Source organism: Stegostoma tigrinum, chromosome 5 (genome assembly GCF_030684315.1).
Source record: "Stegostoma tigrinum isolate sSteTig4 chromosome 5, sSteTig4.hap1, whole genome shotgun sequence".
Taxonomy (NCBI): domain Eukaryota; kingdom Metazoa; phylum Chordata; class Chondrichthyes; order Orectolobiformes; family Stegostomatidae; genus Stegostoma; species Stegostoma tigrinum.
The window spans coordinates 98204604-98221335 of record NC_081358.1 but is presented as its reverse complement, the minus strand read 5'-3'; the positions used below and the strand labels follow the sequence as shown (position 1 = coordinate 98221335).

Sequence of the window (16732 nt, the reverse complement as noted above, 5' to 3'; positions counted from 1 at the left end):
ATGCTGAAATCAACCTCATGAATCTGCACAACGCTCCCTCCAGTGCCAGTACATCGTTTCTCGAGTACAGAGACCAAAACTGCATGCAGTACTCCAGTTATACAACTGTAACATAACTGTCTTCCTTTTAAATTCAATCCCTCTAGCAATAACAGAAAAAATTTCATTTGCCTTCTTAATTACCTGTTATACCTACAAACCAACCTTGTATGATTCATGCACGAGGACACCCAGATTCCTTTGCACACCAGCATGCAACAATTCTTTACCATTCAAGTAGTAGTCCCTTTGCTGTTATTCCTACCAAAATAGACGGCCTCACATTTATCAACAGTGAATTCCATCTGCCAGACTTCACCCACTCTCTTAAACTAACTATATCCCTCTGCAAACTTTCAGAGCCCACTGCACTCTTTGCACTACCACTCATCTTGCTGTCATCCACAAACTTTGACACACTGCACATGGTCCCCAACTCCAAATCATCTATATAAATTATAAATGGTTGTGGGCCCAACACTAATCCCTGAGGTACACTTCTAGTCACTGTTTGCCAACCAACCAGAGTGATAAATGCACTCATTTATCTGCACTGTTTGCTTCCTGTTAGTTAACCAATCTTCTATCCATGCCAATACAATGCCTGTAACACTGCACCCCTTTATATCATGCAGCTGCCTTTTGTGTGGCACCTTGTCCCATTAAGGTATTGGAGTAGATTTGTAGCTTGTGTTGTGGGTGTTGAGGTTGGTTGGCTCACTGAGTACACTGAAAAGCCACACGCGCGGACCAGCTGCTGAACTTCAACAGTAATCATCCCAACACACACAAATGAAGCTGCGTGCAAACACTATTTAAACTGGCCACAACACACTGCAGCAACACAGAACTGCTCCAAGAGGAAGAAGAATACCTCTCCCAGCTTTTCAAGGATATTGGATATACAAAAAAACTGGGTCAGAAAATGCCTATACGAACAACATCAAGAAAGTACTACAAACCCTGACACACTCATCACACTTCCCCACATCAGGAACATGTCGGAACTAACCACTAGACTGCTCTGACCGCTGGGCATCAGAGTGGCACACAAGCCCACATCAACCTTACGAGAACTGCTCACCTGAACTAAAGACCCACTCCTCACCATGGGCAGGATCAATGTCATCTATAAGACCCCCTACAGAGACTGTGAGAAACATTACATCAGACAAACAGGAAGGAAACTAACAACAAGAGTACATGAACACCAACGGGCTACAAAAAGACATGACCAGTACTCACTCATCTCAATCCTCATGGACAAGGAGAACCACCACTTCGACTGGGACAACACCAAGATCCTGGGACAAGCTAAGCAGAAATAGGCACGGGAATTTCTGGAAGCCTGGCACTCCACGAAGAAAGGCATTAATAAAACATAGAACTTGAACCCACAAACACTACGAAGGAAAACCGGAAGTGAGGCAATCCAGCTCAATGCACTCCAGAGTTTAAAAACCAGGTGGGAAAACACACTGACAATTCATCGGAGGCTGCACTAATAATGTTACCCAGCAAGGTAAAGAAATATCTGTGGAAAAACAAACCAGCTCGGCGAGCCAACCAATCTCGACACCTTGTCCCATTGCCCAAATGATTATGAAAGAAATTTGTCTAGGTATTAGCTAATGACATAAACCATACACCTGGAATCCATTTTGGATACGGAGAGTGTGGTTCCTTTGACAGGCAAGTTGACCCTTTGTGTGTTTAGGCACCTACTTAGTCTGCAGATCCGACCAAGCAAATGTGATGCTGAGGAAACAATAATTGTGAGGGTTTCACTTTCTCATACAATTCAGAGGCTTTGAACTGTAGTTGCTATTTTCATTGTTGCTTCTTGTATCACAGACTGAGATTTTAAAAAGTAGCTCAATCTAGCAGTAGCTATCTTTAAAAGAATAATAAGTCATCTGTCTACTTCTTTAAACCACATTAAGGCCAAATACGGGAGGAGAACTGAGTTCCATCTGAAGCCAGGTGAGTTACCAACCATCCAGTGCCATATAACCTTTTGTTTTCTTGGTGTGCACATGTGTGTTAAGAAGGAGTTAACAATAATGTATTGTGAAACCATATCAGGAGATAGGTCAGATTACCAAAAGCATGGTAAACACAATTGGGTTTTGTGGTGTGCCTTGAAGAAGGAAAGCAAGGTATGGAAGATTGAAGGATATTCCAAGGCTTATAGCCTAAGCAACTGAAAATGTAACTACTGGTGATAGAGTGAATAAAATCAGGGATGCACTGGAGATGTTTTGGAACTGAAAAAATGTCAGAGGTAGCTATCAGAAAAGACGATAATTTTAAATTGCTTGACTGAGATCCAGTATAAGTTGTTGGTGTCTAGAGAAATGAAAGAATGAATAAGTGTTTCAGTTCAGCTGACCATTGAGGCAGGGCAAAGTTGGCAATGTTACAGAAGCAGATACATGTGGCCTTGGTGAGAAAATAATGTCAGAAACAACAGTGGAGGAGTCAAGACAGTTGGTGGTGAGCTGGACTGAGGTAACATCAACATGCATATGAAATCCAGTGATGTAATTGAAGCACAGAGGCATATAAATGAGGGATAAAAGAGTGTCAATGATCGATACATATCGTTTATAGCTTTGGGGACACCAGGAAACTGGCAAACGTGTGGGAAAGCAGCATTATGACAGTGTCGTCTTTTGAATGAATTAGAACATAGAACATAGAACATAGAACAGTACAGCACAGAACAGGCCCTTCAGCCCACAATGTTGTGCCGACCATTGATCCTCATATATGCGCCCTCAAATTTCTGTGACCATATACATGTCCAGCAGTCTCTTAAATGACCCCAATGACCTTGCTTCCACAACTGCTGCTGGCAACGCATTCCATGCTCTCACATCTCTCTGCGTAAAGAACCTGCCTCTGACATCCCCTCTATACTTTCCACCAACCAGCTTAAAACTATGACCCCTCGTGTTAGCCATTTCTGCCCTGGGAAATAGTCTCTGGCTATCAACTCTATCTATGCCTCTCATTATCTTGTATACCTCAATTAGGTCCCCTCTCCTCCTCCTTTTCTCCAATGAAAAGAGACCGAGCTCAGTCAACCTCTCTTCATAAGATAAGCCCTCCAGTCCAGGCAGCATCCTGGTAAACCTCCTCTGAACCCTCTCCAAAGCATCCACATCTTTCCTATAATAGGGCGCCCAGAACTGGACGCAGTATTCCAAGTGCGGTCTAACCAAAGTTTTATAGAGCTGCAACAAGATCTCACGACTCTTAAACTCAATCCCCCTGTTAATGAAAGCCAAAACACCATATGCTTTCTTAACAACCCTGTCCACTTGGGTGGGCATTTTAAGGGATCTATGTATCTGCACACCAAGATCCCTCTGTTCCTCCACGCTGCCAAGAATCCTATCCTTAATCCTGTACTCAGCTTTCAAATTCGACCTTCCAAAATGCATCACAAGATACTCACAAGTCATGAACAAATAAAATAAAATGTTATCTGGGGGAGCTGCCAGAAAAACCTCTGATATTTCACTTTCCCAACAGTACACACAATGGCAGCAACCAAAGAATTTAGCTGCTGACATCAAATGCAAGATTGAAACCTCATGTCATTTGACATGGTTAAAAAGAAATTAGAGTCTGGCATATCTCTGGAAACATACACTAAGGATAGTCGGCAGTTTGGAGCAAAAATAAGGGTAGAACAATGATTTTTTTTATTAAACTGAATTTTTCTAACAGTGTTCAACAGCTTTGAACTATTTCAGAACTCTGAAATGGACAACATGAATAATATTGCTGTTGTAGGTGCAAGTATCCCACTTCTGCAAGATTTTATTACAATACCAGAAAGCAGTTTGGAATGTCCTTCACCTTCTGAGATTGCAAGGCCTAATATATCAAGTCTTGTGTGAACGGGGCCAGTAGTGAAACCTCTCAATTACACAAACTAAAGACTGTATCTTGCCTGCCAAATACAGAAAGCGAGAAAAAAACTATTGGCTGAATCTGAGAGGCTCGATATAACTATTTTATAGTTAAGTTTAATATCCAGGAAAATGACAACAAAGCTGCAAAGATGCTTTCAAAACTGCAATGAAAGCCAGAAAAACCCTGAATGCCCTGGGTACAAAACCTATGTTACAATTGGCATCCATGTCCCTGGGTGTGGAATGAAACAAATCCCTCTGTGTCCCTTTTCCTTATCATTTTTCAGAGGCTGGCACCGCAGGTCAGGCAGCAACTTAGGAGTTCACATAAGTATCATGTTTCAGGTTCACAACTTATCAGAATTGCTAAGTCGTGATCAGAGCTAAGGTGACACAATAGAGAAGTTGAAAATAACAAATGCTAGATATCACAACGGATCAGACAGCATCCATGGAGAAACAGCAAGTTAATGTTTGAAGTCTAGGTGACTTTTCAGCTGAAGCGATCGCCTGTTTTGAGTATAGATTCTAGCATCCACAGTAGTTTGCTCCTACAGTAGAGACATTACTGGTGATTATCCAGAGGGCTGAATTCATGATCTACAGACAGGCATTCTAAACTCAACACAGCAGTGGGGGACCTTAGATTTATTTAATTAACGAATCTCTGAAAAGACAGCTAGTGTCAGCAATGGTGACCATGGAACGAATGGATTGTTGTAAAAATCCATCTGTTTTTTGTTCATGTCTTCCGCAAGAGGAAATTTGCTGTCTTTACCCAGCCTGGCTTAAATGTGACTATTAGACTCAAAACAGTGTTTTGAACTGTTCTCTGAAATCTTCTCATAAGCTAGTTGTAATCAAGAAGGTAGCTCTTCATCATCTTCAAAGAAAATTAGGGTTGAAGACCCCATTAATAAACAAGTTCCTGACTCGCTGTTGAAACTCCTAGACAAATAGTCACAAATAACCAAAAAAGAGAAAGGGAACAAAACCCTGTGGCTTAAGGATGCCAAAGTTTCAATTGTAGAGTTGAGTCTTGCTTTCAATGCCCTCTGGCTATAGTCACTTCGTAATAATTAACTATCAACAGTGTAACCAAGGTGTAACAACACTATCCCATTAAAATTTGAACTAGACAGATACTTTTAATTGATAGTCTTTTGCCTCCCCCACCTTACCCAGATGACCACTTAAGTTCTTTGTTACTCTGACTGATAGAGTATCGATTATCAGCAAAGCAATCACATAACTTGAATTGGCATTTTTGTTGCAGGTTCTGCACAAGGATAATTAACATAGTTCCACAGATGGAAAGGTGTATTACTCAATCAAACCTTTTCTTATGATCACTTTGACACTTGAGTAAAACAAATTAATAAATGTTTGTTGAATTCAACCTACTGTAATGAAGATTTGTCGATCCAGGAACTGTAGTAACGGATGATGTTTTGGTGACAGAATTTTGCAAGTGTTTGGGCTTCTTTAACTGTTTTTCTTGCATCATCATCTCTAAAACATAACACGAAGGATTGAGGTAAAGATAAGTTGGCTTAACAATTCTATACCTGGCATAAATCACATCCTCACTATTCAATGACGAATGAAGTACTTTGGACGTGCTGTAATGTCAGAACTACAGTAGCCCATTTGTTCTCAGTAAATACCCCATTACAGCAGAAATAAACACTTCCTGCACTTCTTCAAACAAGTGCCATGGGATCTTTCATAGCCACCTGAGCATCCAGATGAGGACTTAGTTTAACCTGTCATTTGAAAAAAAGCATCTGTGACAGTGCAGCACACCCCTGTATTGCAACAGAATATTAATTTTGATTTTTTTTGCATTCAAATCTTGAGGTTAGATTTCTCAGAGCACCATGGGGGTCACATTCATGATCCTCTGCCAAAAAAAAATCCAGAGGCAAACCCACTCAGCACAGCCTCATAACCATTTAACATCCAATAGGTTGTGAGAAGAAGGGAGGCAGGATCTCTCAAGACAAAGTCCCATCACAGAAGGCTCAAATCCAGAGACTAGCGAGGCTTGAGGAGACATTCAGCGCTGGAACGTGACTTTGCCTAGATGTTTGGGAGTTGGTGAGGGGTTAGTGAGTGGGTGGACCCGATGTTTGAGAGGGGCCACGGTGGGAGGGGAACCTCGGGAGATTGTACCCAGCTGGGGACCCTTTAAGGAGGGATGTGCACCTGCCACCAGCCTGTGCAGTGTAACCAACTCAGCCTGTCCGACTGCCAGTGAGATTCTGTTTGTGACAGGATGAGGCCTTTCCCCTTTTGAGGGCATGAATTGTCCAAATGGTGGATACGCCATCCAAAGTCATCTCTGTCACTGGTAGAAATACAACGCCAGCAAGAGAAGGCAGGTAGGCACCAGGAGGCCGCCCAGGTAATTTTAGATGCCCCACCTCAAAATCCCCAACCTGCCTTCAAATCTCCTGGTGACATTGGGTTAAATCCAGCTTTTCCCAATTAGCATTAATTTCTCACTGCTAATGAGTGCATAGTTCAGAAGTAAAGCTGCTAGAACCTGAGGCACAACAATGATGCCTAGTGATGCTGAGTAAAAGTGGAAATGTGAAGGCATTCTTCAGACGTAATAATTTTTGCTGAAATGTACTTGGAATGTGGGAATTGCTGGCAAGTTGAGCATCTATTGCTCCTTCCCATGCAGTTACCCAATAGAAGGGATTCATGAATATTTGTCTTGAATCACTGAAGCCCATGTAGCAAAGATGCTTGACAGTTCTGTTACTTAAGAAGTTCTTAGATTTTGATTTTTGCAAATTTCGTGAGGGCAGACAGTAGGCTAGTTTCAAATAGATCTTTCTATTTGAGGTGGCTGCATTTGTAATTTTTTTTAGCAGTGGTTGGATTAGTAATTTTGATAATATTGAGTCAGATGACATGAGTCCTAGTTTTATTTGTAACGCTTACTGACAAGTGTCCAACTCTTCCTACATCATTTATAATACTAAAAATCTGTCCTCATTCCTTGTTATGGTCTCCCTGCTATAGGAAAAATGTCGTGAAACTTGAAAGAGTTCAGAAAAGATTTACAAGGGCATTGCCAGGGTTGGGTCATAGGGAGAGACTTAATAGGCTTGGGCTATCTTCCCTGGAGTATCGGAGGCTGAGGGGTGACCTTTTGGAAGTTTATAAAATCATTAGAGGCATGGGTGCGGTGAATAGCCTGGTATTTCCCCAAGGTATAAGAGTCCAAAATTAGAGAACATATGCTCAAGGCAAGAGGGAAAAGATTTAAAAGGGACCTGAGGGTCAATTTTTTCATGCAGAGGCTGATGTGTGTATGGAATGAGCTACCAGAAGAAGTGGTGGAGGCTGGTAAAATTACAACATTTAAAAGGCACCTGGATGGGTACATGAATAGGGAGGGTTTAAATGGATATGGGCAAAATGCTGGCAAATGAGACTGGATTAATTTAGGATTTCTGATTGGCATCGACAAGTTGGACTGCAGGGTCTGTTTCCATGCTGTATTCTTATGACGCTCATAGCTGTATATTGGCTTCGCAATGAATGGTCACACCACGTCCAGAGAAAGCAAAACCTCACAAAATGACAACTCTTCCCATTTTACCTAATCAGAATAAATATACTTACTGAGTTATTTGCACACATTTGATAGCGTATCTGTGATTGTCAACTTTGTGTCTCACTTCATAAACTGAACCGAAGGATCCCTGTCCAATCCTCTGTACTTCTTCAAAGGATTTCCTGTAACTATAAATTCAAGTTTAGTAAACTGCTGGTGTGAATAAATAAACTAAAGAAAAAAATACAAAATATACAATGAATAGAAATAAAACGAGGATGTACAACTTAGGCAACACTTTAAGAAATAAGGACCCTTAATAGCTAGTAAAGTTTATGATAGAGTAGAACTCTTATGGGATTAACTGGCACAACATGGATTTTATTTCTCTAGGAGAACATATACAATTCTAAGCAGTCAAGGGCAAAAATAAGGTACTAATAAATGTCAGAAAGATTGCATTGCGGTGTTGCAATCAAAACATTCCTGAACTGATGTTAGGGAGTCTTCTGGTGCCCTGTGTACCCCCTACCAATGCATGTATTTTGAGAGACTTAGTAACGATCAGCAAAGAGTCAACTAAAAAGCTGTCGCTGAGAAGAGTGAAGGACAGGGGGTGGGGGTGGTGGGGGGGTGGGGGGGAGGGCAGATGACTTTCCTGACAGCTTGGGTATCTGTCCTGTGTTAACTGGTTAGAAATATTCTAATTCAAATGTTTGACATAAGGTAACCTACCCGATCCTGGAAACAAAGCATGCACATTAAAAAGTGATCAGAGACAGAGACTGTACTCATCGGGGGAAGTCCTCCTTCTGTAAACGGAAGATCAAGGAAAGGGTTCCCTAACATTTTGACTAGAGAGTAGGATGCTGTTATTACAAGCAACTGAGATCAGCATAATATGTGATGTGGAGGTGCCAGTGTTGGGCTGCAGTGGAGGAGGTCAGAAGTCACATGACACCAGGCTATAGTCCAACAGGTTTGTTTGAAGTCACAAGCTTTCAGGGCATTGCTCTTTCATCAGGTGAACAATAACTTGGTATCATGTGACTTCTGAGCTGGCACAGTCTGTGACAACTGTTTATCCATCATTTGTTATAAGTAGTTTACTCTCAACTATCATGGGTTGTATAGATATATTTTTCATGTCTATTTAGTAGGTGCACGATATTTAAACTATTGCTTCTTAGTAAACAACTTCAAAAATATTTACAAATATTTTGTCTATTTTAGGTACCTGTGGCTCCAAGCATATGTGCACCTACATATAGATAATAGATTTAATTGTTGGGTTTCTTTGCCAATCACCTTAAATCGAGAGGAAAGATTTGTCACTGCCACTGCTTTGATGTGTCCAAAAAGGTCAGCAGCAAGAACGCTGGGCCATATTCCTAGATTTACTCCAGGAAGCTGCTCTAATAATCTAAAAAGGTTTGGAAAGCAGAATACAGCTTCACAATTTCCGACATCCAGATGTGTACAATTCCTCCTCTCACTTTGCCTTGTCAATCCTGCTCCATCACATTACACAACCCATTATCTTTGCAAATGCACCAGTCATTCTTTTACAATGCAATTCCCATCTATCCATCCATGACTTCCCTCCCCCTGATATTGAGCAATTTTGTGCTTCAATTTAACAGTCATCTTCCTCAAACTGCAACCATTGGATGAAGACATACCATTAAGCCACTTAGAGGTTTGTTCTTTCCCTGATTGCAGGAGATCAGGGAACACTCAAGACAGGGAGAGAATTCAGTGATAAGCTTTTTCATGTTAGATAGATAATGGTGTAGAAGCTCTTGTGAAATCTCCAGGGTTGATCTGGGGATCTGTCTACTATGTGCAGTTGATCCCACCCTACATCTGTAATAGGAGAGCTAGTGATACAAATTCAAACTAAGTACCCAAAAAGATTGATGAGTAGTCAAAACTTTCTTACAATGAACGCCTTTTAAATTTACTGCATTCAGTAGTATCGTCGAGTTCACAGGTTTCACTAATTTTATCCAACTGTGAATTATCAGCAGATGTATTGCCTTTGAGGCATGAAATATGTCTTGAACCAATTCCAGAGCTTTCAGTAGTGTCTTTGATATTAGGCTCGCTGGAGAAGTCAGCACAACTGGAACTTGAAGTCTCATAGCTTTCCAAGTCCAATTTTAAGTCACTTTCTTTTCTTGCATTCTCAAAGTCAACAAATAGAACACTATCAGATGTATTTGACTCTCCAGAGGTCATATTCGGTTGATCTGACCCAGCCTCTCTGGGACTACTGAGACAGATGTCTGTGGTTTCCTGCAGTTTACTGGCTAACATAGGGTCACTAGAATCACAACAATTAGCGACGGTTCTCAATGATTTGGAACGACTGGAATCACTGTGGCCAGAGCTTGCAATGAATCCATCCAGGTTTGGAAATTTTTCACTTGCCTCATTTACTTCATTTCTGGGGCTATTGTTGCTAATTTTGCAAGAAAATTCAAAGAGGTTTGATACGGATGCTTCTTCATTCCTGACAGGACTGGACTTCTTAGATGTGCACCTGAAGTAAGAAAAGTAAATACTCTTGAGATTGTGAATTCTACACATGCACTTTGAAAAGAAAAGTTTTATTTACACTTAAATAAAAACTGAAAGAACTACAGATGCTGTAAATCAGAAATAAAAGAAAAGTTGTTGGAAAAGGTCAGCAGGTCTGTCACTGTACCCGAAATGTTAGCTCTATTTCTTCCTCCACAGATGCTGCCAGACATGTTTTATTTGCAATTTTTGTTTTTACAATTTCCAAATTCCATTTTTTCTTCTCCTGTATGTACTTACTCAGCCATTCGAAACCATTTTTTCACCGCAGTGATCTGGGGCTTAACAAGAAAATGGCATCTAATGGATTATTCAGCCATGGAGATTAATTGCAACTAACCAACAGTCAAGAAAAATTAGTGCAAGCTATGATCAGAAATGAGAAATCTGTCTGATTTATTTCATTTTTGGATCAGTGATGATGAGACTAATTAGTACCTAAAACTGATCTGGCTGACCTAAGTTAACTAAGTATTAAATGCAGAACCATTTGGCTCAGTATCAGATGATGAACTTCACATTGAAACATGGGATGTGTACTCCACACATTTTCCATTATTTTCATTTTAGTATGAAACATATCAATCACTGGAGGTAACATTGATTCTGACTTTGTGCAGTCGGGAAAAACAGGCAAAACGAACAAACTGCCTAATCTATTGAACCCCTCATCAATCCCAATCTTAGTTCATCAAGATACTTCTGTAACCATGGTGCTTTATAAATTTGAAGAAACATTTGGGCAACTATGTTTTCCCTGGGTTAGTTTTCTTTTGAGTCTCACTCCAAACTCTTCTCCCTTGGTCAATGGTGTGGAGTGTCAGGAGCACTTTCCAGGCCTTTTCACTTTCCACAATTTGCCATGAGCCATGTTAATAATCCACAGTTGACAAAGCCTGGAGTAGGTTGGATCCAGGGCCTTCTGGCTAAGAGGCAAGAGAACTACTAACAGAGCCATTTGATTCCCAGTAACCACACTTCTAAAGTAAGGCCACTTTCCATAAGGCCATTCTTGATATCTCTACTAAGAGGGAAGAGTCAGTTTTTAAACATTTATTCTCAGGATATGAGCACCTCTTGCAGAGTCAGCAATTGCTCGCCTCTGGTTGAGAAGGTGGTAGTATCCTCTGAGCCAATAAAGACTCTGTGATGAAGTTTCTTTGTTGTGTTAGATGGGGAGTTATTAAATTTGGACCCTGCAATGATGCCAGGATGGTGATATATGTCCAAGGCAGGGTGGTAGTTCACTTCAAGGTGAAATTAAAGATGATAAGCTATATGTTGATGTTCTCCTAGGTAGTGGAGTTTGTAGGATTTGGAGGTGCTGAACTGATGTAGACACTGCAGATGCTATATACTGTAGCCACATGGTGCCAGTAGTGAAGACAGCGGTGTTTAATATAGTGGATAGCTACCCATCTTTTATTTACTCTAGAAATTACCGAATCATTTGAAACATCTCAATATGATCATTGACCTGATTATTACCAGAGTATGTAACTCTTATGCTCATCCAATTTCCTGTCACAGTAGGAAAGAACAAAGTTAGGCTTGCCTGTGATGCATCCCTTGGCCAAACAGGATGTCAGTCCATATATATCAGAAAAGTCATTTACCTGGCCTCTCAGTATTGATTGAACTATAGTCTCACAAGAATAAGAATTTCTAGGAGACTAAAGGCAAAATATTGGTTAACAGGTTTTGTGATTAAAAAAAAAATTCTCCTTGGAAAAAATGTGATTCTGAATGTTCTAATCCTTTCAAATATCCCCGAATTATTAATTTATCCTGCTCCCTTGCCCAGGTAATAATATTCATGGATCAACCTTTAAATTGAAGGTTGATTAACTATTCAGGCAACCTGAGAATCATGTTTGAATCAAGTTCTTGACATCACCAAACCCCCAGAAATGCACTGCCAATTCAGCAAGAGTGAAAATTCTGTCTGAGAAACATATCCCAGCACCTTTCCATCTACCTTACTGTCCTAGTTTAAAAGATAATGGGAACTGCAGATGCTGGAGAATTCCAAGATGATAAAATGTGAGGCTGGATGAACACAGCAGGCCAAGCAGCATCTCAGGAGCACAAAAGCTGACGTTTCGGGCCTAGACCCTCTCTGATGAAGGGTCTAGGCCCGAAACGTCAGCTTTTGTGCTCCTGAGATGCTGCTTAGCCTGCTGTGTTCATCCAGCCTCACATTTTATCATCTTGTCCTAGTTTAAGACGTTGTTTAAAACATACCAGCTTGACCTGTTTTTGCTCCCTGAGCTACTACCTTGTTATGTGGCCCAGGGTCTTTTTTTATTACTTAAATATGCTCATGTCAATCTTCTTGGGATATTTTATTACATTAAGGAGGTATACCAATTGAGTTCTTGTTGATGTTTTATTTCCTGAGGCTAGGATGCGGAGCACAATTGTAACCAATCACCTATCTGGACAAAATAGCTCAATCATGAATGCAGTTTTGTTCAAAGCTTTATTCATCAATTAAGATTAGTTTGGTAAAAAACATTAACATTGGATTGAAATGCACAAACAGCTACATTGTCTACACAACAAGCTACAGCGTCTGCTTGAAACAAAAGAGGCAAAATTGCACATGCATCATTTCTGTACTTACTGTGGGGCAGATTCCATGGATTTGGTATTGCTTTATTTTAGCCAGAATTCCAGTCCTGAAGAGAAAAATAGTTCCTTTAACAAACTTGCAACTATCTGAATAAGGAACTCCTTTGATCTAATACTTGCATGTATTCAGTTGTATGTCTTATCGTTCTTCCTTATTCTCAGTAAAATCCTTCACTCCTTCTGTATTCTGGTTGATCTCCTATATATCTCCAGTACGTTATAAGCCAAGAGATGCAGATTTGGATCTAATTGACAGGTATCAGGGTGGAAACTTTACTTGATTTGGACTTAATGCATCCTTGTTGGTTGAATGAAGTAAGCGTGGGAATTGCAGAAGCGGTGACCACAATCTTTCAGCCCTCCTTCAATATTTGAGTGATGACTGGGAACTGGATTACTGGCTTATGACATCTGACTTACAGGTGTACTTAAAAATTAGATCCAGTATTAATATTAAATTTAGAGACCCAACATTTGTCCATGCTTATGAACAGCTATTTTATATTGGACTGTATTGTGTTTTGATTTATGCACAAATCAACATATGAATGTACGATAATAAAATGTGAGGCTGGATGAACACAGCAGGCCAAGCAGCATCTCAGGAGCACAAAAGCTGACGTTTCAGGCCTAGACCCTTCATCAGAGAGGGGGATGGGGTGCGGGTTCTGGAATAAATAAGGAGAGAGGGGGAGGCGGACCGAAGATGGAGAGAAAAGACGATAGGTGGAGAGGGTATAGGTGGGGAGGTAGGGAGGGAATAGGTCAGTCCAGGGAAGACGGACAGGTCAAGGAGGTGGGATGAGGTTAGTAGGTAGATGGATGTGCGGCTTGGGGTGGGAGGAAGGGATGGGTGGGAGGAAGAACAGGTTAGGGAGGCAGAGACATGTTGGACTGGTTTTGGGATGCAGTGGGTGGAGGGGAAGAGCTGGGCTGGTTGTGTGGTGCAGTGGGGGGAGGGGACGAACTGGGCTGGTTTAGGGATGCGGTGGGGGAAGGGGAGATTTTGAAGCTCGAGAAGTCCACATTGATACCATTAGGCTGCAGTGGAATATGAATTGCTGTTCCTGCAACCTTCGGGTGGCATCATTGTGGCACTGCAGGAGGCCCATGATGGACATGTCATCTAAAGAATGGGAGGGGGAGTGGAAATGGTTTGCGACTGGGAGGTGCAGTTGTTTGTTGCGAACTGAGCGGAGGTGTTCTGCAAAGCGGTCCCCAAGCCTCCGCTTGGTTTCCCCAATGTAGAGGAAGCCACACTGGGTACAGTGGATGCAGTATACCACATTGGCAGATGTGCAGGTGAACCTCTGCTTAATGTGGAATGTCATCTTGGGGCCTGGGATAGGGGTGAGGGAGGAGGTGTGGGGGCAAGTGTAGCATTTCCTGCGGTTGCAGGGGAAGGTGCCGGGTGTGGTGGGGTTGGAGGGCAGTGTGGAGCGAACACAGGAATGTAACCTGGGGATTGCCTGTACTGCAAATGTCATTCCATATTCAAAGAATGTTACAGAGACAAACGTAGCAACTGAAGGTCAATTATCTTAAGATCAATGAGCAGAAAGGTAATGCTGCAAGACAACATTAATGTAGATTGCCCAATGGTATCAATGTGGACTTCACAAGTTTCAAAATCTCCCCTCTCCCTACCACATCCCAAAACTAGCCCAGCTTGTCCCCACCTCCCTAACCTGTCCTTACTCCCACCTATCCCCTCCTCCCACCTCAAGCCCCACCCCCATCTCCTACCGACTAACCTCATCCCACCCCGTTGACCTGTCCGTCTTCCCTGGGCTGACTTATCCCCTCCCTACCTCCCCACCTATACTCACCTTTACTGGCTCCATCCCCGCCTCTTTGACCTGTCTGTCTCCTCTCCACCTATCTTCTCCCCTATCCATCTTCTATCCGCCTCCCCCTCTCTCCCTATTTATTTTAGAACCCCCTTCCCCGCCCCCATTTCTGAAGAAGTGTCTAGGCCCGAAATGTCAGCTTTCCTGCTCCTCTGATGCTGCTTGGCCTGCTGTGTTCATCCAGCTCTACACTTAATATCTCTAAATAAAAATATATCAGCGAACAAACAGAAAAGTATACTCACAGACCAGCTAGCAGTTGCTTGGTTCTCTGTGGCTAACCCTTCTTGTTTTTCCCTCTGATTAAAAGTTAGGTTCCTTAAGAACATTGGAAGCTGCACAGTATCAGTAAACTGAGCCTCTTCCGAAATTCTGGCTTTCCAGAATAATAAATCTGGCCTAGATGAGGAAGACAAACTCACTTAAGATCAGCTCGAGAATAATAAATTGGAAAATAAAAGATGATAAATGTAGGGATTGAGATCTTCTCAGCTCTGCAGTTTCTTAACTTTCACTTTCATTTCCTTGACGACAGCACTGCAGGGAGTGTCTGTTTTACACATCACAACAAAAAGCCCTGCGCTTACCAGCAGTCTGCTCTTTGCCACATAGAGGCTCTGGCAGCCTTTGATAGGTCTAAAGATTCACATATCACCCCAACAACCGCCACATCCAGTGTATCATTCTCCCTCACGTCTGCCACCTACAATCCAATCCCACAACCAAAAAGTCATTCCCCCCCCCCCCACCCCTATTTGCCTTTCGAAGGGACCAGTCTGTCCGTGACTCCCTTGTCTCTTCCACACTCCCTGCTAAACCCACCACCCCGGCACCTTCCCCTGCAACTGTAGGAAGAGCTAAACCTGCCCCTACACCATACCCTGCATCTTCATTCAACGCCCAAAATAAACTTTCGTATCAGACAGGGGTTTACCTGCACATCCGTCAACTTGCTCCACTGCTCCCGATGTAGCCTCCTCCAAACTGGTGTGACCAAGTGTAGTTTCGGAGGCCATTTTGCAGAGCACCTGCACTCTGTTCATGACAAATAACAACACCTTCCAGTCGCAGTGTTTTAACTCCCCCTCCCATTCCCTGGGTGATATGCCCATCCTGGGCCGCCTCCAATGTCACAATGACACCATCTGCAAACTGGAGAGCAATGCCTCGTATTCTGCCTTGGGAGCCTACAACCCAATGACCTAAACATGGATAACAAGGTGTGGAGCTAGATGAACACAGCAGGCCAAGCAGCTTCAGAGGGGCAGGAAAGCTGACATTTCAGGCCTAGACACTTCTTCAGAAATGGGGGAGGGGAAATGTGCTCTGAAATAAATAGGGAGAGAGGGGGAGGCAGATAGAAGATGGATAAAGGAGAACATGATGGAGAGGAGACAGACAGCTCAAAGAGGCAAGGGTGGAGCCAGTAAAGGTGAGTGTAGGTCAGGAGTTAGGGAGGGGCTATGTCAGTCTATGGAGGATGGGCAGGTCAAGGGGGCGGGATGAGGCTAGTAGATAGGAGGTGGGGGTGGGGTTTGAGGTGGAAGGAGGGGACAGGTGGGAGACAGACAGATTAGTGAGGAGGGGACAAGCTGTGCTGGCTTTGGGCTATGCTAGAGGGAGGGGAGATTTTGAAACTTGTGAAGTCCACATTGATACCATGGGGCTGCAGGGATCCCAAGCGAAATATGAGGTGTTGTTCCTGCAACCGTTGGGTGGCATCGTTGTGGCACTGCAGGAAGACCAGGATGGACATATTGTCTAAGGAATGGAAGGGGGAGTTGAAATGGTTCACAACTGGGGGTGCAGTAGTTTAGTGCAAACCAAGAGTAGGTGTTCCATAGAGCGGCCCCAAGCATCCGCTTGGTTTCCCTGATGTAAAGGAGGCCACAATGGGAACAGCGGATGCAGTATACCACATTAGAAGATGTCCAGGTGAACATCTGCTTGATGTAGAAAGCCTTCTTGGGGCCTGGGATGGGGGTGAAGGGGGAGGCATAAGGACAGGTGTAGCACTTGCTGTGGTTACAGGGAAAGTGCCGGGTGTGGTGGGGCTGGAGGGGAGTGTGGTTTGGACAAGGGAGTCATGGAGAGTGTGGACCAGTGGATAGTTTGGAATCCTATTG

General features: G+C 42.6%; 1 protein-coding gene across 1 annotated transcript in view; it reads right to left on the bottom strand.

Annotated features, from left to right (window-relative positions):
- The window catches only part of LOC125451813 (eukaryotic translation initiation factor 2-alpha kinase-like), a 28903-nt gene extending 13773 nt beyond the window's left edge, over positions 1 to 15130 (bottom strand). The window contains exons 1-5 of the mRNA XM_048529418.2: positions 14852 to 15130; positions 12749 to 12803; positions 9482 to 10084; positions 7608 to 7727; positions 5370 to 5477 (exon numbers count right to left, since the gene is read on the bottom strand). Of these exons, the coding sequence (XP_048385375.1) occupies positions 5370 to 5477; positions 7608 to 7727; positions 9482 to 10084; positions 12749 to 12765 (848 nt within the window). The 5' untranslated portion in view covers positions 12766 to 12803; positions 14852 to 15130. The remainder of the gene's footprint in view (positions 1 to 5369; positions 5478 to 7607; positions 7728 to 9481; positions 10085 to 12748; positions 12804 to 14851) is intronic.
- Positions 15131 to 16732: the final 1602 nt, after the last annotated feature.